At 27.0% G+C, this 21,371-nt stretch overlaps 1 protein-coding gene across 1 annotated transcript; it reads right to left on the bottom strand.

The window, feature by feature from the left end:
- Window positions 1–1,487: 1,487 nt before the first annotated feature.
- On the bottom strand, window positions 1,488–13,881 carry LOC119683059 (proteoglycan Cow-like; the record flags this gene model as incomplete). The annotated part of the gene is given in 5 exon segments (XM_038096661.1): window positions 1,488–1,899; window positions 5,079–5,227; window positions 12,954–13,124; window positions 13,281–13,383; window positions 13,809–13,881. Coding segments are annotated over 5 exon segments (804 nt in total), but the record flags the coding sequence as incomplete, so codon positions are not given.
- Window positions 13,882–21,371: the final 7,490 nt, after the last annotated feature.

Raw genomic sequence — 21,371 nt, 5'->3', positions numbered from 1 at the left:
GAAGTGAATGGATTTAGCTTAGGTTAGGTTGGAGTAGGAACCTTGTGTTCTTATGGTAATTAATATTAATTAGTAGTAATTAGTAGTAATTAGTAGTAATTAGTACTAATGTACTAATTTGTACTAAACTTGTGATATCAAGAAAGAGTCACCATTCGAATTTCGGGAAATGAAGATCTAAAGGACCAGCGCTTAAGAGTAGAAATCCGAAGATCAGTTTTGGCGTGACTTTTAAAGTCATTCAAAATCAAAGGTTACTAACCGGATAAGTCTATTTAGTTGGCTATGCTATTCAAAGGAATTAACATTGAACATTAAGAGAAAAATACAAATTCATTACATTAAACTATATAGGATTTATTTTCTTGTATGTTATTTTGTTTAAAAATAGTTTTTTTTTTTAGTTTATTTAACAATATATGAATTTGAAGAAATATTGTACGAGTATAGACATTTTAGTATTTTATGAAAGTCGCAGTAATTAACTGAAATTGACTGAAAAAGAAGAAGACCTAGGATGTAGAATAGATAGAAAGTAAAACGAAATAAGTTTAATGAGAAAATGGGAGATTTATAAAGTACCATAGAAGCAGTAAAAAAGAAGGAGATTAAAGAGAATTAAAAAGATAATAAAAAAAAATTAAATAACAGAGGGATATAGAAATAGAAAGAGTGATAATGGCACGGTTGCCACTTGAAAATTTTTTTCTGTACCAAAATTGGTTTAAAAAAGTACCATTTCTGTAAAAAAAGGTCCAAAATTTTTTTGGACCTTTTTGTTTTCTCGTTCTGTGTTTTTTATAGTGTTATAAATGAACAAAATATAAAATATTGCAAAGTTGCATTTATAAAAAAAATTAATTGGAAATATCCACAATAAAGTTGGGTCGTCAAAAATGTACCATTTTTTGAATGTGAGTACCAAACGAAAAAAAAAAAAAGAAAAAGTACCAATTTTGGTACTAAAGTACCATAAGTGGCAACCGTGGATAATGGTGATGTGAAATATATATGTATATATATAGAGAGATAGAGCGAGAGAGAGAGAGGTAGAGAGCAAGAAAGGGAGATAAAGATAGTATGATAGAAAAAGAGAGGTAAATAGTATGCAAAAGAAGAAGTGAGAGGAATAAGACTAATAATGGATTTAATTTCAATATAAAAGAAAGTCTGGTTTATATTAATCAAAATTAGTGGGGACAATTGAATACATTTTTTAAAAAAATAATTAAAGGTTTGTATATTTTAAACAATTGATCAATTAGGTGGTTCAAAAATACATATAATCAAGACTGTTATGTTTAATATTAAGAACATTAGCTATAGTTTAGTAAAAAACGTATATTGAAGATACGTTGTGATGTTAGTTACGTTAATAGTAACGGTATATTATTAAAATAATAATATCACTAATAGAATATATTATAATATTTAAAAAAAATTAATTATAAGTCTTATTTAAATTCTTAACACTTAACACATCTGGTACACATTTAAAATACTGTTTTTCGGGTGTTCTATAGTTAGTGTTTTTGTATTCATTGCATGATACAGTCAATTGTACAGTGTACTCCCGATCAACACACACATTTTATAGTTTCTGCATCTTCTTGATTTTCCATGCAAAAAAAAAAAATAAAAGAAAAAAAAAAAGAAAACAAAAAACAAAAAACAAATTATAGCTACTACTTACGTCCATGATAGCATTAAAGTTATTGTTGTTGGTGTCATCACTCAAAATATTATTGTTGTCCTTGTACATTAGCTGTTGTTGTTGCTGCTGCTGCTGCTGTTGTTGCTGTAATTGTTTCTGCTGTTGCTCTATGGTCTTCTTATATTTGGCATTAAAAGCATTTTGACGCTCGCTAATACGTTGCAAACGCTTGCCGTCAATATTTTCTGCAACAATAAAACACAACACAACAGAAAAGAAAACAAAAGAGAACATTTTATACACGTAAATAACAACAAAAGCATATAAAACAATACAAGGACAATTAAACTGTTTCAATTGTTGAATGCAACAATGCAACAATGATACATTATAATAATAATAATAATAGTAATAGTAATAGATTAAAGGGAAAATGAACACAAAACGTTCAAAATTATTTGTTGGTGCTGGTTAGTGTTCTATGGTTGGAGCTTTGTAGCTTTGCAGCTTTTGTCAGTGTAGAAATTTTGGTTTAGTTCACTTATTATACACAACAGCAATGCAGTATAGTTTCAGGGGCAAAAGAACAGACTCTTGTTCTGCATGTATCCTTTCAGTAGTGTTCATAATTCTTTAATGAACTTGTCGGTGCTTTGCATTTAAATTGGTTGTGGGGAGGTACACGTAAGGGGCTGCGTAGGGTACTTGCAGTTAAATAGTAGAAAATTTTGAAATTTTTAACTAAACAATAAACGTCTTTAGAACAATAATTTAATTATACTCGGATTGTTTTCACAATGCAGTGGAAATAGAACATATTTAATATGATTTTCTAAAATTGAATTTATGGGTAAATTAATTTCATTTTCAATTAAAAATTATAGTAAATGGAGGGACACAATTTTAATTTTAATTAATATTGTAGGAAAAATATTAAATTGCTGCAAAAGTAATAGTTTTTGGGATTTCTATGATTCATGACTAATTAGCTAATTATTTGGTTTAGTTGCAATTTAATTAAAATATAAGCTAAGGATTGAAGTAATGTTTGAGAGGTCACAGAAAAATGTGAATGAATCATAGAATTCTTTATGGAATAAAACTAAAAAAAGCAACACCAAGTGATACTAATAGTATTTCTTTTAAATACACTTAAAAATTTGTATTTTTTTATTTTTAATATATAATTTTTTTTATTAAGTGAGCAGAGATTTCTGTAAATTCGTCTAAAAAGACTTTTGTATTCACTAATTTCTTAGTATTTTTTAAAATATTTTTTATTTAATAATTTCTAATTTTTTATTATTATTTGCAATTTGTTAAACTTTTAAAAATTTTTTGATTGATTTTTTTTTACTAATTTTAATGTTTATTTTTAGTTTTTAATTTTCTTATTAAATGAGCTGAGATTTGTGTTAATTCTTCTGAAAGGACTATTTTCTTATTTAATATCTTAATATTTTTTTACATATTTTTTTTTCGATAATTTTAATTTAAATTTTCTATTTTAAATGTTTAATATTCTAATTAAGTGAGCCGAGGTTTATGAAAATTCGTCTGAAAACACTTTTTCTTTACTTATTGTTTAGAATTTTTTTCAATCTTTTAATCTTCCACTTAAGTAAATCGAAAATTTAATCAAATTTAATAAAATAGTAAATTTAATATTCTAACAAATAAATTGAGATTTATATTTGAAAAGTTTTTTTTTCTTTATTAATTTCATAATGCTTTTTAGATATTTTTTTTTTAATAATTTTATTTCAAATTTTTTACTTTATATATTCGAGATTTATGAAAATTCGTTTGAAAAGAGTTATTTCTTTGCCAATTTTTTAATAGTTTTTTTTTCAATAATTTTAATTTTATTTTTTTTATTTTTATTTAAAATTTTTAAACTTCCACTTAAATTAAACGAAGTTTATATAAATTCGTCGAAAAAGCTTTCTTTTTATTAACTTCATAAATATATTTAAGATGTATTTTTTTAAATTAATTTTAATTTTATTTTTATTTTTTTTATTTTTATATTTTTTGATTTTTATTTTTTTATGTTTATTTTTATTTTAAATTTTTAATCTTCCACTTAAATCAAACGAGGTTTATGCAAATTCGTCTAAAAAGTTTTTTTTTATTAACTTCATAAACATATTTAAGATGTATTTTTTAAATTAATTTTAATTTTATTTTTATATTTTTCGATTTTTATTTTTTTATGTTTATTTTCATTTTAAATTTTTAATCTTCCGCTTAAATCAAACGAGGTTTATGCAAATTCGTCTAAAAAATTTTTATTAACTTTATAAACTACTTTAAGATGTTTTTTTTTAATAATTGGAATTTTATTTTTTATTTAAAATTTTTAATCTTTCACTTAAATAAATAGAGATTTATGTAAATTCGTTTTTTTTTATTAATATCACTTCTTCAAGAATTTTTTTTTAATAATTTTAATCTTTTTATTATAAATATATTTAATATTCTAATCAAGTAAACTGAGATTTATGTAAATTCATCTGAAAAGCCTTTTTTTCTTTTTTCCTTTATTAATTTCTTAATTTTTTTTATGTATTTTTTTGTCAATAATTTTTATTTTATTATATTTTTCTCAGATCTGTCTTTAAGGCATGCTTGGCTTTAGTGGAACAGTTGCGATCTTATGAATTTGATTGGCTTTACTTCGCACTTAAGGGAAAATTTTTTAGCCGCATTAAATTAAATGCAAATGCAGTGCAACGAAGTGTGCAAAATATACTCGGAATTTACATAAAAAAAATTGGAGGATGCGCGCGGTACAAATGTCGCATGTAATACGAATACAAATGAATTTTCTAGTAAAATAAAGGACGACTGGAATGGATACCAAGAAGCGACGGATCAATTCCTTCTGCTGCAATGTATAAAAATAATTCAATTTTCATTTTTTTGCTTTTATCAATAAAATTTTTCGATATTTTATTTCTTATTTGTGGAATTTGTTGTTTCTGTTGATTTTGCTGTTCTCGTAGTTACTTTTGTAGCTGTTGTACCTTGTGTAGCACCAACTGTGAGGCAATTTATTGCCTCAAAAGATTAAAGAAATGGAAATAAGGAAAAATAATTCGATTCATAACATAAATTACATTTTTGCTGTATTTGTTTCAATTTTAATATAATTTATGAAAGAAATAATAAACCTGTCAACTCACGTTCAGGTTCCCTTAATAAAATAGGTTGCAAACACTGACACAATAACCCAATACAAATACCACCAGAATTTTCAACAGAACCCAAAACCCAGTATAATGTACACAGTCTCCTTTATTGTCTTCAACAAACATAAAGACATCCGTATATTTGTATTTGTGCACATAGGTATGTAAGTAAGCTTTGCGTATCTTTAAGTTACAAATTTTGCATCAATTTGACAGCACTATGTACTTACCCTTGCATGGACAGAATCCTTTGCAGGCGATCCTTATAGATGTTGCATGTATGCAGTTATGGTAATCCAATCTACATAACGAAGAGTATGTCCTGTTGTCGGCGCCGCATAAGAAAGTCGGTTTTGCCACAGGACAGGGCTTGCAATTGCTAACGATGTGAAGCGTTACAGTATGAAGTGTATTCAATAAAAGTGATGGTTGTGAGGTTGCAAGTTGCAAATGGTTCGTTCCATGGAGCAAAAGTTAAAAGAAAATAAAATAAAAATTAAGTACAAAATAGAAAAATTAATTTTTATGTAAATGTGCAAAGATATTTGATTTCTACTGATAACAGTTTTTCCATTTGAGTGCCATTCCATACACCATACACCATACACCTTACACCATACATAACTACATGCATAACTACCAAAGTCTCACAAACTTTCACAAAGTCTCAGCTTACCAACATTTGCTGCTGGTATTAAATGATTTTGCTGCAGATAACTGCTGTTGCTATTGTTGTTGATTTCCTAGTAAATAATTTATGACTCACAGATACTTCTGTGGAGTGCATATATTTGGCAGAATGCTAGAATCTGTATATGTGACAGATTATGCACGTAAAATATTAAATATTTGCTTTTGAAATTTGATGCCTTTTTAAAATGAATTAACATATCTACTTCGACTTATTTATTCTATAAATTGCATTTTCATATTTTCATATTTTCTATTATAAATTTAATTTGGTTATGCGCATTTTGATAGTGAACTGGAAAATTATGTTTATATATGAAATTAATAACAAAATCGTTTGCATGAGTACATTTCAATTTTCTGCCTATTCCTTTGCACACATGCCAGACAAACATCCTACATATCCTATATATTCTACGTACCTACGTACCTACTTATCTACTCCTATGTCCTCCTATATGTTTGCATTTGTTCATAATAAATTTATAATGTATTTAGATAGTGTGCTGTTGCGTAGATAATCCTGTAAACATATAGATAATTTCACACCATATTTGAATGACAGTAATAATACAACCATATTGGCTTGGGTTTCTTTATTGGAAAATTGAAATTTTTAAGTCGTATTAAAATGTTAAAATAAATATATAAGAGTGTCATATTATAGTATTTTGTGAATAATTGATTGATTGAAGGTATTAGCAAACAAGTTTAAAATATATTAGGTAGAACCATTCAAAAAGAAATATAATTTATGTCCTTTAAAGAAGCTAATGACAACAACATTGATTTCAAGTTCATTTGTTTAAAATACTTCGGAATATAAATGGCAGAAAATAATTTATCTATAAAATGCAGAGATCATTTATTTGCGACAGTTAGCCTCGCTTAAGATAAAAGAGAAAATAAACACAATTATAGATGCATTACTTTTTTTTTTAGTTTTAAGTGAAGTGTCCATAAAAGCAATATCCTCATAATGGGCATCTTCCAAATATGTTAAGCAATGCAAGTTGGCAGTTTGACCCATAGTGGTCTATGTGAATATTGAATTTTTGGACATTTTTATTTTATGAGCCAAATTGCTATAAAAGTAATATCTTTATACTGAATATCTTTCAAAAATGTTCAGCAATTCAAGAAGGCAATAGACCAACTTATCCCAAGGATTTAAGCTGCGTGTATATTGGATTTTTGGACATCAAAGTATTAAAGAAAATGTAACAGTTGACATTATTGTTAAAATTGGCGTTAACCAATATAAGTAATATACTTAGACCCTTGCGAAATATATACGACAAATAAACCAATACATGCTGAAAAAGGCGAAAGACGGGTACTTTAAATATCTGTAAAATCACTGGCGTTATGTGCAAAAAATATTAGATAAAACAAGTTAAATATTCTAAACATTGACAAGTGCAAAAAATGTAAGGGAGTAGATTTTAAGTAAGTTCTAGAGCATCTCTATATGGCTTTCCCTAAAACGCAAACAGATTTCTCTCGATTTATCAGTTGTGAGGAACTGAAATTTGTCTCTGAGGTTAGTGTGATTTATCTGCAAAATTCATGAAGAAGACACATATCTTAAGCAATGTGTTTTGTCACTTACTGGCTTCAAGGACTCTCAACTGGTTCCTGGTCTGTGTGTGGTCTCGGTCAGCCAACAAATATTACTGTTTAGTAAACAAAAAAATAGTTCTGTGTTATATCTTTGATCAATCATAACCATATGCACCATATAACTCTGACTACTATTTGCCTCTGTCTCTTCAAATCACTCTTAATGGAAAAAAACTTGCCTACGGAAAAGTCGCTGAAAATCACTTGTCCAATTTGTTCGGCATTTAGCCACAAAAATTCTATATTATTATATAAATTCTATATTATGGAGTTATGAAGCTACCAGAAAATGGCAAAAGATATATAAAATTGATTGAAATTCATTTTCGGTAAAGAAGATTTTTATTCAGGAATACACTAAAAATGCAACAGCGGATACTTTTTATCCAATAATATTGGTGCCAGTGTTAAAAATATATAATCCGTTTATCAAGAAAGGAACTACTAGTCAAATTCTTAGGATAAAAAGTATAATATTATACATTTAAAAAATAAATTAATAAAAATAAAATTAATTATTTTGTATATTAAAATGAAAATAGTTATTTAAAAAAAAATAATTATAACATTGAAAAAAAAATAATACTTTATTATATTATAATACTTTATTATACAATAATATATATTTTATTATAATACTTTATTATATTATAACATTTTATTATATTATAATATATTTGTTTTCTATAAGTGGTTATTATATATAGTCAAAAATATGTTTCAAAAAGAAATAGATTAACAGACGAACGATATTTTTCGCCAACAGATTCATTTGAAAAGGTTTATTTCTTTGCGATAAAATGAATTTTCAAAGGTGTTGGATGGAATAACTGTCTTAAAAATCGACTCATCTTACAAATGGATATCATATATAAAGACCACAGTATAATCATATACAGTGATTAGGCGAAAAATGAAACTATCATCGTTTCCTTCCAATGTGACTATAATCTGGAAGATATTTCATAAATTGCCAAAGTGGATCCAACGAGGTTACTAAATCAAGATTTTTAATATTAACAAAATGATATAACAAAGGTCGAAAATTTGTTTAGAGGTCCTACTGGGATTGGGTGGTATTACAAATGGTCAATTTAGTTTAAGTGTGTTAGTTTCGAAATAAAAGTAATCGATGATCACACATGAATCTAACCACTCACAATATACTATTTTCTATACGTTATATTTTTTTATTCTTAATAAAGATATATGAAAGTTTAATTCTTTTTTTAACGATGTTCGCTAAAGTGTATGATTAGAGAAGTTTTCGGAAATTATTTCATACATTTTTTATGTAAATTTTTAAAATTCAAATTGAATTCTTTTCGAAACTTAAAGTATTATTTTCACTTGTGTGTAAAAATTCCTTTGTAAATTAAACTTTTAATGAATCCTTTTCGGGTGCTCATTGTTGTTAAGTATAAATTTTCCACATATGGCACTAATATCCCTCCTGAAGTACTTTTCACATTTTATACATCTGAACAAGCGAAATCTTTAGTTGATTTTTATTGTAGTAATGATAAAAAGTAATGAAGGAAAATGCATTATGTTAGACAAAAGGATTAAAATTTCATTCTCCAACAGTTTTGCATACATAATGAAAAATGAAAAATAATATCGCAGATGTGGAAAATGTTCAACTCACACAAATGCAGTTAAAATGCGATAAAATGCGTTAAAATAGAGAAATTTTTGTTAATATAGAATTTCCAGAGTTGAAATCTATATCTTAAGCATATAGATTCTGTTTGAGTTAGAACTGTTTTTATTGAAATTTAAAACGTTTGTGTTGAGAAATAGCTAAATTTTGTATAAGCAAAAGATGTGAAGTATTGTTTTATTAACACAAAATATGCATTTTTATGAAAATAAATATTTTTTGAAATCACATAAAAATCGAAATCGAAATAAAAACAAAATCAGTCTGTTAACAATGTCAACAGTTAACAGCAACAATAACATAACAATCAGCAAATAACAAAGAACAGTTTATATGGAATATTGAGTTTCAGTTTGCACTCCGTCAGAGCTGGTAACAGCTGCAACAATAAGGACTGCAAAAAGGTATAAAAATGAAAAAATATACATATATAAAAATATTTATTAATATAAATAAAAGTATTCATCAAATTATGTTGAAAACAATGCTGACTCCGGTCAAAAGTTCTGCTGCAAACGAAATTGTTCGTTTGTTTTTATTAAATAATCTTGACTGAAATATGACGACTGACTACGAAGAGAAAGAAATTTAATAAAAAAAAGGACACACAAACTTTTGCGGATCCGAAACTGCTATTTTTGGTAAGTTAATAAGTTGATACAAAATGTTTTACAATGCCAATATATATATATATATATATGTATATATATTAGAACAGTACTAATATTGTGTATATTTGTGGAGCAATATCACATTTCTTACCAAGAAATAAAAATATTTAGGTGTGCCCCACAAAACTTTAGTTCAGTTCGTTTTGTTAAAAATCCTTTAACCGAAAACAATACCACAAAAAATAACAATAAAAGTCCAAAGAATAGAATCAAAAAAAAAAAAAAAATTGGATAAGGATTCGTTTATTCACTTTTTTATAAATTTTTTTTTCTTTTATCATTCTGTTAATTTTTACACAAAATTGGACTAAAACTAAAAAATCTTTTGTTCATTTTACAAATAAAAACAAAAAGGAAATATAAATAAAAAAAAGTTCAAATTTATGAAAACAATAAAACGGAAAATTCTATTTTGAAACGATGTTTTATGTGGCAGCATCCAATGGCAGTGTTGGGCAACGTCACGTCACTCATATGTGATTTTCACTTTTTATCTGATGCGAGAGTTCCTTTTATCTGCTCTGCGATGTAGAAATTGGTTTTGATTAAAGTGGCGTTGGTACTATATACTATATCTGTTCAGATATTTCAAACAGGAAGTTAAACTAAGTAGAGCAAATAATATTGGTTACTTTTGTTTACTTTTGTATAAAAGAATATCTATTTGTATATAACTGAATCACACAATTTTAGGTTAGGAATAAATGGGGTACTAGTTCCTAACGGAGCGGAGCATTGCGACCATGATTGATCACACAATTTTAAGTTTAAATTAAACATTTTAAATTTTAATCCATCTATGTTAATATGTATTGTATATATATATATATATATATATATATATATATATAAATAATATAAAAAAGATATATTTTTAAAAATTAATAAATTTAATTTTATATAGAATATAAAATGTTACTATTAAAATTTGTCACTTTTTACCTGATTGCGTATTTGCGTACCCATGAGTGGCTCTTTTCGGCTGATTCTGCTTACAGCTCATGAGCAGACAAGACACTTTTTTCATACGATGACTCACACTCACGAGCGAGCCCAATTGCAGAGCTTACACTCATGAGCAAAAGCCGCTATTAAGTTGTAAATATTTTCATATAAGTAACGTATACAAAAATAAATAAAGCAAATTTACTAATCAAAAATAAATCGCTTTTTACTGAACAGTTGAGCTCTCAACTCGTAAGATCTTAGGAGCCGCTCTTCACAATGAGCGAATTAAATGCTCACGCTGATAAGTAGCTCTTCGATATGAGCCAATCTTGTGCTCACGCTCATGAGTCAATTTCAGACTAACGTAATAATTGGCTCTTGCTCATGAGCCTGATGGAGTAAATACGAACCCTGCTTTTGATTAAGTTTTTTTTTCTGGTGGGAGAAACGAAGTCCAGCACCCATATTGTACACCTCTACTTATAAACAAAACTTTTATTTAAATTCGTTCCCATTTTCTTTTTTATCAATTCGCTAATGTGCAAATAAAAGAAATTAAAGTTCCAACACCTTCGATAAGCTTCGGACATTTTATTACCAAGCACATTTTAAGAAACTCTAATCTTGCGTATTAAGACAACATTATTGCCCGCATTACATCAAGTATTTCAAATATTTATCACAACTTATGGAGTACATGCAATATTAAAACTATTAGAAAACACAAAACACGGTAAAAGCTGCCATTGCTAAATATAATATATCGTTTTTAAACTTAATGAGAATTATAATTTATTGCACTAAGAAATTTATTATTATTATGTTGAGGCTGGTTGAGTCAGTGCACTTGAGCACTTTTATTCTCTATTAACTGTGAGGTTTCTTCATAACCCCTCTCTACGCCTTGACTGGATTAGTGTTTATCACTTCATCAGATTTGAAAAACCTCTTTATGATATATAATAAGTTTCTATTAAAATATAATAATCACTTTTGTCTGATAAATTTGACGTTAAATTACAACTTATAATTATCAGATTAAGCAATGATTGACCTCAAATCTGCGTAACTCCCCGAGGAACCTGTAACCATTCTGAGATTCGATAACGCGGTATTGGTAAGTAAGCCTGTCAGTTTTCATAAATAATTTCAGGGCTCTCTACTTTGCTCTATAATCATTTTAAATAATTCAATCAAATTTAAGTTAAAGAGATAAACCACATTAATTAATTAAATTCTTTAACATTCTTATATATTCTTATATTTTAATATATTAAAATCTGAATAAGATTTTTAAATATTTTGTATGTGTACATACCATATATATGTACATTTTTTATATTCCACACCATTTTATTTGCAAACTTGAATTCTATAAATTTTTAAAAATTGAATAATTTTCTTTACTCTTTCTACTATATTTATTATAGTCATAAATCAAATATTATTGCTTTTATATGCCATCTCGCACAAAAAGTGAACATTTGCAAAATAATCAAAAGCATCTAATATCTATTATTTTGCTGTCATAAACATAAAATACGTATGAAATCCTTATATTTTAATATCGTAATTGATTTTCCATTGAAATAAACTCTTATGCATTTGAGGGGCTACGTATAGAAGAATACATATGAATAAAATGACTTTTTCAAGAAAAACGAGTATATTTAAATAATGAATTAAATCTTTGCTAATACTACTCTACTACTACTACTACTACGAACTTCTATTAAATTTAAGTTGCTGTTTCAAATATTATATGTAATAATATTTTTTTTATAATAAAAAACAAAAACTTTTAATATGTTTCGCTACTAAAAGGGCAGAGAATGTATAGCATGAAATTCTTTTAAAGAATTTTAAAAATTTTTACACAAAACCGCATACAACATTATTTAAGTTTATTTTATTTTTTATTTTTAAACTCGATATTTTTTCCAAAGTATAAGAAAAATGTTCGCATGTAAGGTCACAATTTAGGTTTAGGTCAAACGATAACGTACAAATAAGTCAGCAGATATAAGTAGATATGTTTGCGTGTAAGCGAGTATATCGCTTAAAGGACTTTACTATTTCCCAGGCATGACTGATGGTTACATTGTTGATTATGGCACAACTTAGTATGGCGTCACTACGTTGGCGCATAAAAAATAAATGGGCCAAGAATTCATGTTGGCAATTCGGAAAAAAAAGCTGAATTATTTTAGAAATTCATTGTTTTATGCACAATAAAACAATTTTTCGTTAAAAAAAGAAACATGCACACTGCAGCATTTTTTAGCACACACACATGAAAACACATGGAAAAGTGAGGGTAGATATCAGTCGCCTCTTTTGCATGCATTCAACCGTGCTTAATGCCGCAAGTGACCTGCTTTAACTTTTAATCCTTTAACAAAAAAAAAAACAAAAAAAATGTTTTTCACTTTTCCTCACTGGTTGGGAAAGCAATGTCACTCAAATATGTTAAATGAATTGTGTGAAAATTTGTTATGGTGCACACTTACTCCTCATCCTCATCGTCGTCTTTGTCAGCATTGTTACTCTCATAGAAAACATCATCCTCTTTCGAATCCTCGTCAGAGCTTAAACTCTTATCTTCATCGTCGTTATCGTCCTGATTGACACGTCGCTTGGCTTCTTCCTCTAAATATTTGGCTTTCGAAATTATCTCATCGCTGCGTATCATTACACAAAGGATATTTTAAAACAAATTTAATTAAACACATGTGTACGGTGTTTAAAAGTATGTAAAAAATTTTCAGAAAAATTTCAGAATATTATAGAAAATTTAAATATTTTTGTTATCTTATGGGCTGGTTCAGGGTACTCACCGATTCTTGTGCAATTCTTTTTTCGACACGCACACTGCGCTATACTCATCCTCCAATAAACAAATTTCACGCTTTTTGCAATTTAACGGCCGGCACAGGTCACCTGTTTGATGAGACAATTTTTGGTTTAGTGGGAAATTGGAAGTTGTGAAATGTGTGCCACGATATAAATTGGAATAACAGATATTGCTGTTATTTGTAGAGTGCATTAAAGAGCTTGTTATTTATTTATAATATACTATAAATTTTGGCATTCAATTGAGCAGCACATAAAATAAGGTTATGACTCAATAAACCACATAGCAAACACCAATACGATTATCAATGGGCAGTGCACGTAGACCATCATTGCTGCAGTACAAGTATCTATATGCCCTGTGGTTTTATTGATGCGCTTAGAATTTATAGCAGCAGTATAAATTATTATCTTCAAACAACGTTAAATGTGTGGACATTATTTAAACAGATGCTTTAATGCTTATAAGTAACAAAAAATATGTATAATTATAATAAAGTTAGTTAACTTACTTGTCGGATCATGTATCCACCTTTTGCGTTCGCCTGCTCCTGATTTTGATGTGGTTTGTGAATTTTTATTTATCTACAAATAATAAAAATAAAATAGAAATAAATTAAATAGAAAATAAAATAGAATATATTAAAATGTGTATACATTAAATATATATATATATATATATATATATATATATATTATATATATTATATATATATATATATATATATATATATATATATATATATACATATTATATATGTATTAAAATAGAAATATATTTTAAACATGACTACAGTTTCTCATAAAGTATATATTTTTTTTATCTTTTTATTAAAAAGTTAATACTCTTATAATATAAAGTACTGTAATAGCCACAAAATATATGAAAATCCTTTCAAATACCAAAATTAATTAAAATTCTAATGCATTGCTTTGATTCTACCAACAACAATCATTACCAATGTGCAATGTGCACTATGCAACATAACGTACGAATAATTAAATCACATGCTAAAATTGCCTAACGCTGGCACAGGTTGCAACTGCACTCTACTGCACTCGGTCCCTGCATTGGGCGCACGGTGCGTATGAGCAACAAATTTTACGTATGTTTTGATTTGCCATTTGATTATATTAAATATTCGAAATTATTTGAAATGCCCTCTAAGGCACCAATTTGTACTTCAGTTAATTTCTATTTCAGCATAAAATTAGCTCTTAAATTTAATGCAATTTAATTGCAAACAAGGATTTATAATGCCAGTTTATTGTGTTTCACAAGCTGTTTCCTTAAATAATATAATTCATTTAATTTAAGTTTTAATACACTATTATTCTACAGCTTAGATAATAATTGTATCTATTTTAAGTTGTATAAAATTTGTATTGTATAAAACATTCAATATCCACATTCAAATGCTATTAAATTTCCTATAACACAAATCCTTTTGCTAAGAGCCTTTTTAGTATTATTAACTTACTTAACTATTACGCACAGAATGCAATTAATAGATTTTAATGGATTAAAATATGAGAATTAAGAAAATCCTATACTTTTAATTAATTTATTTAATTATGCTTATGCGAGCAGACAGTATTTTGTTCACTTCATGATTGTAAACTAATTTAAAGTACCTTAAGGATAAATATGTAAAAATATTGAACTTGTGTGAGCTAAAAAGAAAGATATGATAATATATTATTTTCATTTTATATTGTTTTAGATTTTTTTTAATTTATGAATTTATTTCTTTAATCCTAACAAAATAAGATCAATGAAAAATTATTAAAAATTGATAAAATTTATAGAAAAAGGGAGAATTTCGAGTATAAATATTTAATAGCCAAATGTCTAACAAAGGCTCAAGCAAAATTTTTTATTCTGCGTCTCTGAAGAAAGATATATAAATTGACAATTAACGTAGTCAAAAAAATAAGATCAATAACTTATTAAAATTTATAAATAAAAGAAGAATTTTAAGCATAAATATCTAATATGCAAATGTCCAATCAAGGCTCAAGCAAAATTTTTTTATTTCTGTATCTGTGTAGAACGATATATAAATTGATAATCAACGTAGTGTCTGACTGTCATAGTGTCACACTGTTTGCTTATGGTTGGTTATGCTAAACAACGATAAATAGCTTTTTAATGAAGTTAGACGAAGGCACCACGCCATTTTGCGATCAGTTCTGGACTATCAAGGCAAGAAATAGGTAGGGTGAATTGCAATCTGATGAATTTTGCAATCTTGAGTGGAATGATGTTGTTCAACAAAAAGTATCTTAAAAGTATTTTAATTAAAAAAAATTACTGAATCAGAACAGAAGCTATAAAATACACCAACACATTGAATGCCATTTCTAATAGACATGTTGTGATAAGAAGTGTTTAACCTGTGACAAGATTCCAGTTGTTCTACAGTTGAGTTCTTAGAAACCAAAGTCTACCAATTTTATGAAATTAAAGCTAAAAAGTCTAAACAGATTTTTTGACAGTTGCGAAAACTAAGCAGCATACTGAATCATTTGAATTATCTATCTTAGAGACAGCTTTGTTAACTATAACATATGGAATGTACATTATTTGAGTAAGAAATAAATATATTTTATTTGATATTTTTTTTTGTTTATTTGATTAAAAGCTTCGAAACCCACAGTGAGATTTGAAACTACTTCTAAGAAATGAGTCTGTACTAAAAATTTAAAATTTAAATTCGATTTTTTTTATATGTATACCAGAGCTTCGATTCGGAACCAAACCGAAAACCGAAGAAACAGATATTTTTGTCAAAGCAAAAACCGAAAAAAATTCGGGGTTTCGAACCGGAACCAAATCGAAAACTGAAATAAACCGATATTTTTGTCGGAACACAAAAAATTTCATTTCAAAGCTCTGATATAAACCCACATACACATATATTCCTATAATCTTATTTAAAATAAAAAGATTCGAACAACTTCATTGATTTATAAAAGCATTAAAAAAGAATTTAATTCTTCATTAATAATTTAAAATTCAAATGTGATTGCTTTTATATTTAATAAAAGTACGTATATAATCCGATTTAAACTTAAATAATAATAAACCACATTCCCTCACTTATTGCGAAGTGTTAAACATTACTTAAATAAGTTTATATCACTTATTTTATAATTTTTTTATATTAGTGGACAAATATGTAAAATTGTTACAAATGCTTTTTCTCATTTACAATTAAAAAAACATGTTATAAAATATTTAAATAAAACTATATTTGGTATAATTATTTTAAATAATTATACAGAATAGAATGATGTTAATAAAAAATGAATGCTCCTTTTGTGACATAGAACCACTACAAAAAATTGATAAAAAAAAATTGACACATTTTTAATTATTTATATTTACTGCAGTACAATATACATAAATCACACATTTATTATTATTATTTTTAATGTTGCAGGTTATGCGAATATCAATTGTATTAAATTTTTAATAATGTAATAAAGCGAGCGATATCAACCTGATAACAGAATTAAGTGCAGTAATTTCGATTAAATACAGCGGAAAATATTTGTTGCATACTGTTAGGGGCAACAATTAAAGTCGAACAGAGAAATAAAAAAACTTATATAGAAATTTGTAAAGCATTTAAATTAATGAAGTTATTTATGTAGTTGATTATATAATGAATTAAAGCAATTAAAAATGATTTTTCGAACAATTAATTACTGTTTTATGTATGTTCAGAAAAGCAATTTGTGCGCATTTATTAATTTTTATATTGCGTAAATTAATTTATGTTATTATATATTAATTAAAACTCATTTAAGTAAATAATGCTTGATTTTAAAATTGGCGATATAAGCTTAAGTTGTTTTTACTATACTTTAGGTGCTTTTCAATGCTTTAATTCAGTTTTATAATTTTTTGTAGTTTGTTTTAAATGTGTTGTATTTAAGATAATACCTTTCCCCCTGAGTTATATGTTTATTCATTGTTAAATAAATAAAAATTATTTCTAAATTTTCATAAAAATAAAATTTGATTAAACCAAATATTGCTTTTTTATGCAATATATATTTCAAATTTCTTACTAAATTTATAAAATATATTTTAATAAAATTAATTTGTAGTTCATTTCAATTTATTAATGTTTAAAATATATGTTTATAAAATAAAGTTGCCTTTTAATCCAATATATATTGCAAATTTCTTATTAAATTTAAAAAATATATATTTATAAAATTAATTTGTAGTTTATTTCAATTTATTAATGATTTTTGAATTATTGTTCATAGTATGCAATTAAAATATATGTTTATAAAATAAAGTAAACCACTTTTCGCGAAAACGAAGTGCATATGACACAGTTTTAAAATTTAATATATTAAAATTTAAAAACATTCTTGTATTAAACCGAGTTCAAATTATTCATATGACAGTGCCTGATGCTTTACGGCGAACACAATTTGCAGCGACCTCAATTAGTGTCACTTGTCTTTATATCAACGCATGCAATCAACTACGCACTCAGCATTTATAACGTACAAATGCCGTTTAAAATGCATGCGAAGATACAAGTGAACTCACATATATGGAAATGCATTTCTCTATCTATAGCACATACAGTACATACAGTGCATGGAGTACATGGAGTACAAACGAGGTCAATTTTCTAGGTAGCTTAAGTAAAAATGTTCGCCTCCATACCAGGTGCCAAAAACGCTTTGCTGCTTCGCTTAAATACACAACCATCGCCGCCATTGCCGCCACCGCCGCTTTGGGTACACGAGGCGGTTTTAACGTATTTTAATTGCAAAATGTATGTGCACGATTTATGTGCACTTGTGCTATCTGTTTGCATACAAAACTGCAACAGTATTAATATGACACTATTATCACTTGAAATTGTAACTCTATCATTTCACGCATACAATGTAGTGAGCAACTTTCACGCTACAGCAAAAGCGTGCACAAAATTTTGTACAAATATGCAAAATAGTTTTTGCACCACTTTGCCGCATTTTCCTATTGCAATTTGCACTCAGACCGCAGACTATGCTTTTGTAAATACATTTCAAATTTTTGAATTATAATTTCTTGCATAAAAATTGTTGCGTTTATTATTGCATGAGAGAAATATTTACACAATATTTTTGTCTTTGGGGCTTGTTTCGTACGCACGATTTCATTCATACACGTGCGTTTATGAACGAGTATATGATTAAGTTTGTGTGTGTGTCTGTACAAATATTCGCATTCATAAATTCGCACATAAACAGCCAACAAGTCAACGTATATGCATACACTGACAACAGCATAAAGCAGCACAGACTAGAGCACAAACCAGCGCTGCATCACAACAATATTGTAGCATAGCTGCATAAGTGACAAGTTATTTTCTCTCATGCTACGAATTTTTTGTCAGTCTCTACATGATTGTGCGGTGTTCTTGTATTTTTGTATTCTTGTGTTCGCTGCAGTGTAGCTGTGAAATGTGATGTGCTCATATGCTCATGTGTTGGTATGTTGGCTTACTTATGCATTTTCGTACGTGCTATGAAATATGGTCTTTCGAACATTTTGACACTGACAGGTTCACATTGTGGCGGCCTCGTGCAGTGCAAAAATCGGTACACGATCAGATTCGAGCAAAGTTCATAGAATTTATTTTCCTCATATTTTCCTTGGGTTCATATGTTTGCATTGAGAATTTGCACAAAAAGTTTTTAAGTTTTTGCTGTCAAATGAGTTTTATACAACATTTAGTGATCATATAACTTTTATGTATTTAATGAAAACTAAATTCGTTTAAAATGAGCATGTCAAAATGCCATTGAAGCGATTTATATAAACTTAGAAATAAGTTTTGAAAGTAAATAAAACGATATGTGATGCGTTTTATTTGACATTTTACGTGCAAACTTTCTGCTTTGATATGTAGTTTTGCAAATTTTTCAACAATAAAAATGTGAAAGAAAACACGAAAAAAATAGTAAAATAAACTTAACAATAATTTGATAAAAAATAGAAAGAAATAATTTAAAAATATAATAAAATAAATAAAATAAAATAAAATAAAATAAAATAAAATAAAATAAAATAAAATAAAATAAAATAAAATTAAATAAAATGAAAAAAAATAAAATGAAATAAAATAGAATAAAATTAAGTTAAATAAAATAAAATTAAGTTAAATAAAATAAAATAAAAAATAAAATAAAACAAAATAAAATATAATTTTTAAACAACAAATAATGCCTCTACAAACAGAATAGTATTGAAATCTAACAATTAAAAATAAAAATATATATTAATTAATTCAATTATTCAACAACTAATTTATGATTTCGTTCTAATATAAACACAAAAAGTGAATTTGTTAATAAATCTATCACAGCAAAGTAACAAAATTTCAGAAAAATGTGCGAACACAAAAGTCAAGTATAGCTTTGGGTCAGTTGGATAAGGAGCGCTGACTATGAGCTTCAAATTTGGCAGGGCACGACTTCGATTTCTGGTATTTGTAATCTTAAAACATAATAACACTAGAAAAATTAAATACAAGAATTATTTCCAAAACCACTAATGGTCAGCCAAAAATTCAATTAATTAAAATAATATAAAATGAATTTTTGTTGTTGTAATTCACTACTTTTCGAAAAACCTCTTTATAATATTTAAAGTTAAATATTTTTACCGAAAACTATGGTCAACCAAATTTCAATAAAGTAAGTAAATTTTTGTTATTGTCTTTTCTTTGCTATTTGAATTCTTCTAAATTTAAAAAAAATGGGTTCCTTTGTAAAACAAGGAACCTCTTAGCGCAGCGAGGCGCCTTTAGTGTTCGCAACAAGGTGAATATAGCTAGGTTGCAACTAGTTATATAGGTGGTAACATAAATTCTTAGTTGAATCTAAGTTCATTCATTACAATTATACAGTATTTATACTTATTCTTAGATAAATACTAACCTACCTGAATATGTATGCAGCCCTATCGCAAAAATTTATGCGATAGACAGCTGAGTGAATTTCAATCTTAAGCGTAACTACAAAACTACAGAATAGCCATCTTAATTGGTAGACAAGTATCCATAAAGGAACTCGATTCTCATTATGTGACACTAAGACTGGTAAGAAAACGTTTTTTACCAAAGCTAAATATTCTTGACAAAAACTATTACCCGATTTATAAATTAAAGCCCATTCTAAATGTGTTTCTTTTCCATACTGATTTATTTTGTATTTATGAATTCTTAAGCTTACTTGGACGATAGTGTGCACATACCGAGACTTGCAAGCTCAGCCTAGTGCCTCGTGCAAGACGGTAAACGTTCTAAAGTAATAAACAAGATATCATATTTCTGTTGTATAAACCTTTGCAGTTTTGCTTGGGAATAGAAAATTATAAAATATATTGTGGTCAACAAATAGGCTAAAGCATGTACACACTATAAGAACTTCCGGCAATGACGTTGCAAACCAACTTGTCAGATAATGAGCAGCAAAGTTTTCTCAATTTCTATATATTCGATAACTTGTTCGTCAATTTTAATTACCGTTTAATATTATTTGATATTTATAATGACAGCAATTACATCCGATAAAAAGTCATCCGAAAACTTATATGTTTAAGAAGGAAGTACTGGCTAACCAAATTACTAAGTTGTTAAAGTTTTTTTTTAAGACAACATTATTTCCAGAAATAACCCTTTGTCGTGATATTGAAATCTGTAAGTTTGCTTCACTTAATTACTTTTTGTGGAGTTAATTGAAGTGTTAGTCTATATGGACAAGTAAAAGTAATTGACTGTCGAGTGGTTAAAATTTCTTAATGACAATATTATATTATATTTAGAAATCGATATTTAACCTACATTTAAAGATTGTATAATATGATATCACTAAACTGTTTGTGGATCTCTTTGACCATATTAACTTAGGTGAACAAGCTAATAGTGGTTATGTATTTGGAAACTAATATTTCAAGTGGTATTCATAACATAATTTTCTAAAAAAATTTATGGTAAATTGAAGCTTCAGCATGCAATTCCTAGTTGTGGTTACATTCACAAACAAATTTTTTA

Source organism: Teleopsis dalmanni, chromosome 2, assembly GCF_002237135.1.
Source record: "Teleopsis dalmanni isolate 2A chromosome 2, ASM223713v2, whole genome shotgun sequence".
Classification (NCBI taxonomy): domain Eukaryota; kingdom Metazoa; phylum Arthropoda; class Insecta; order Diptera; family Diopsidae; genus Teleopsis; species Teleopsis dalmanni.
The sequence above is the reverse complement of the archived record's forward strand: the minus strand, read 5'-3'. Positions and strand labels throughout refer to the sequence as shown.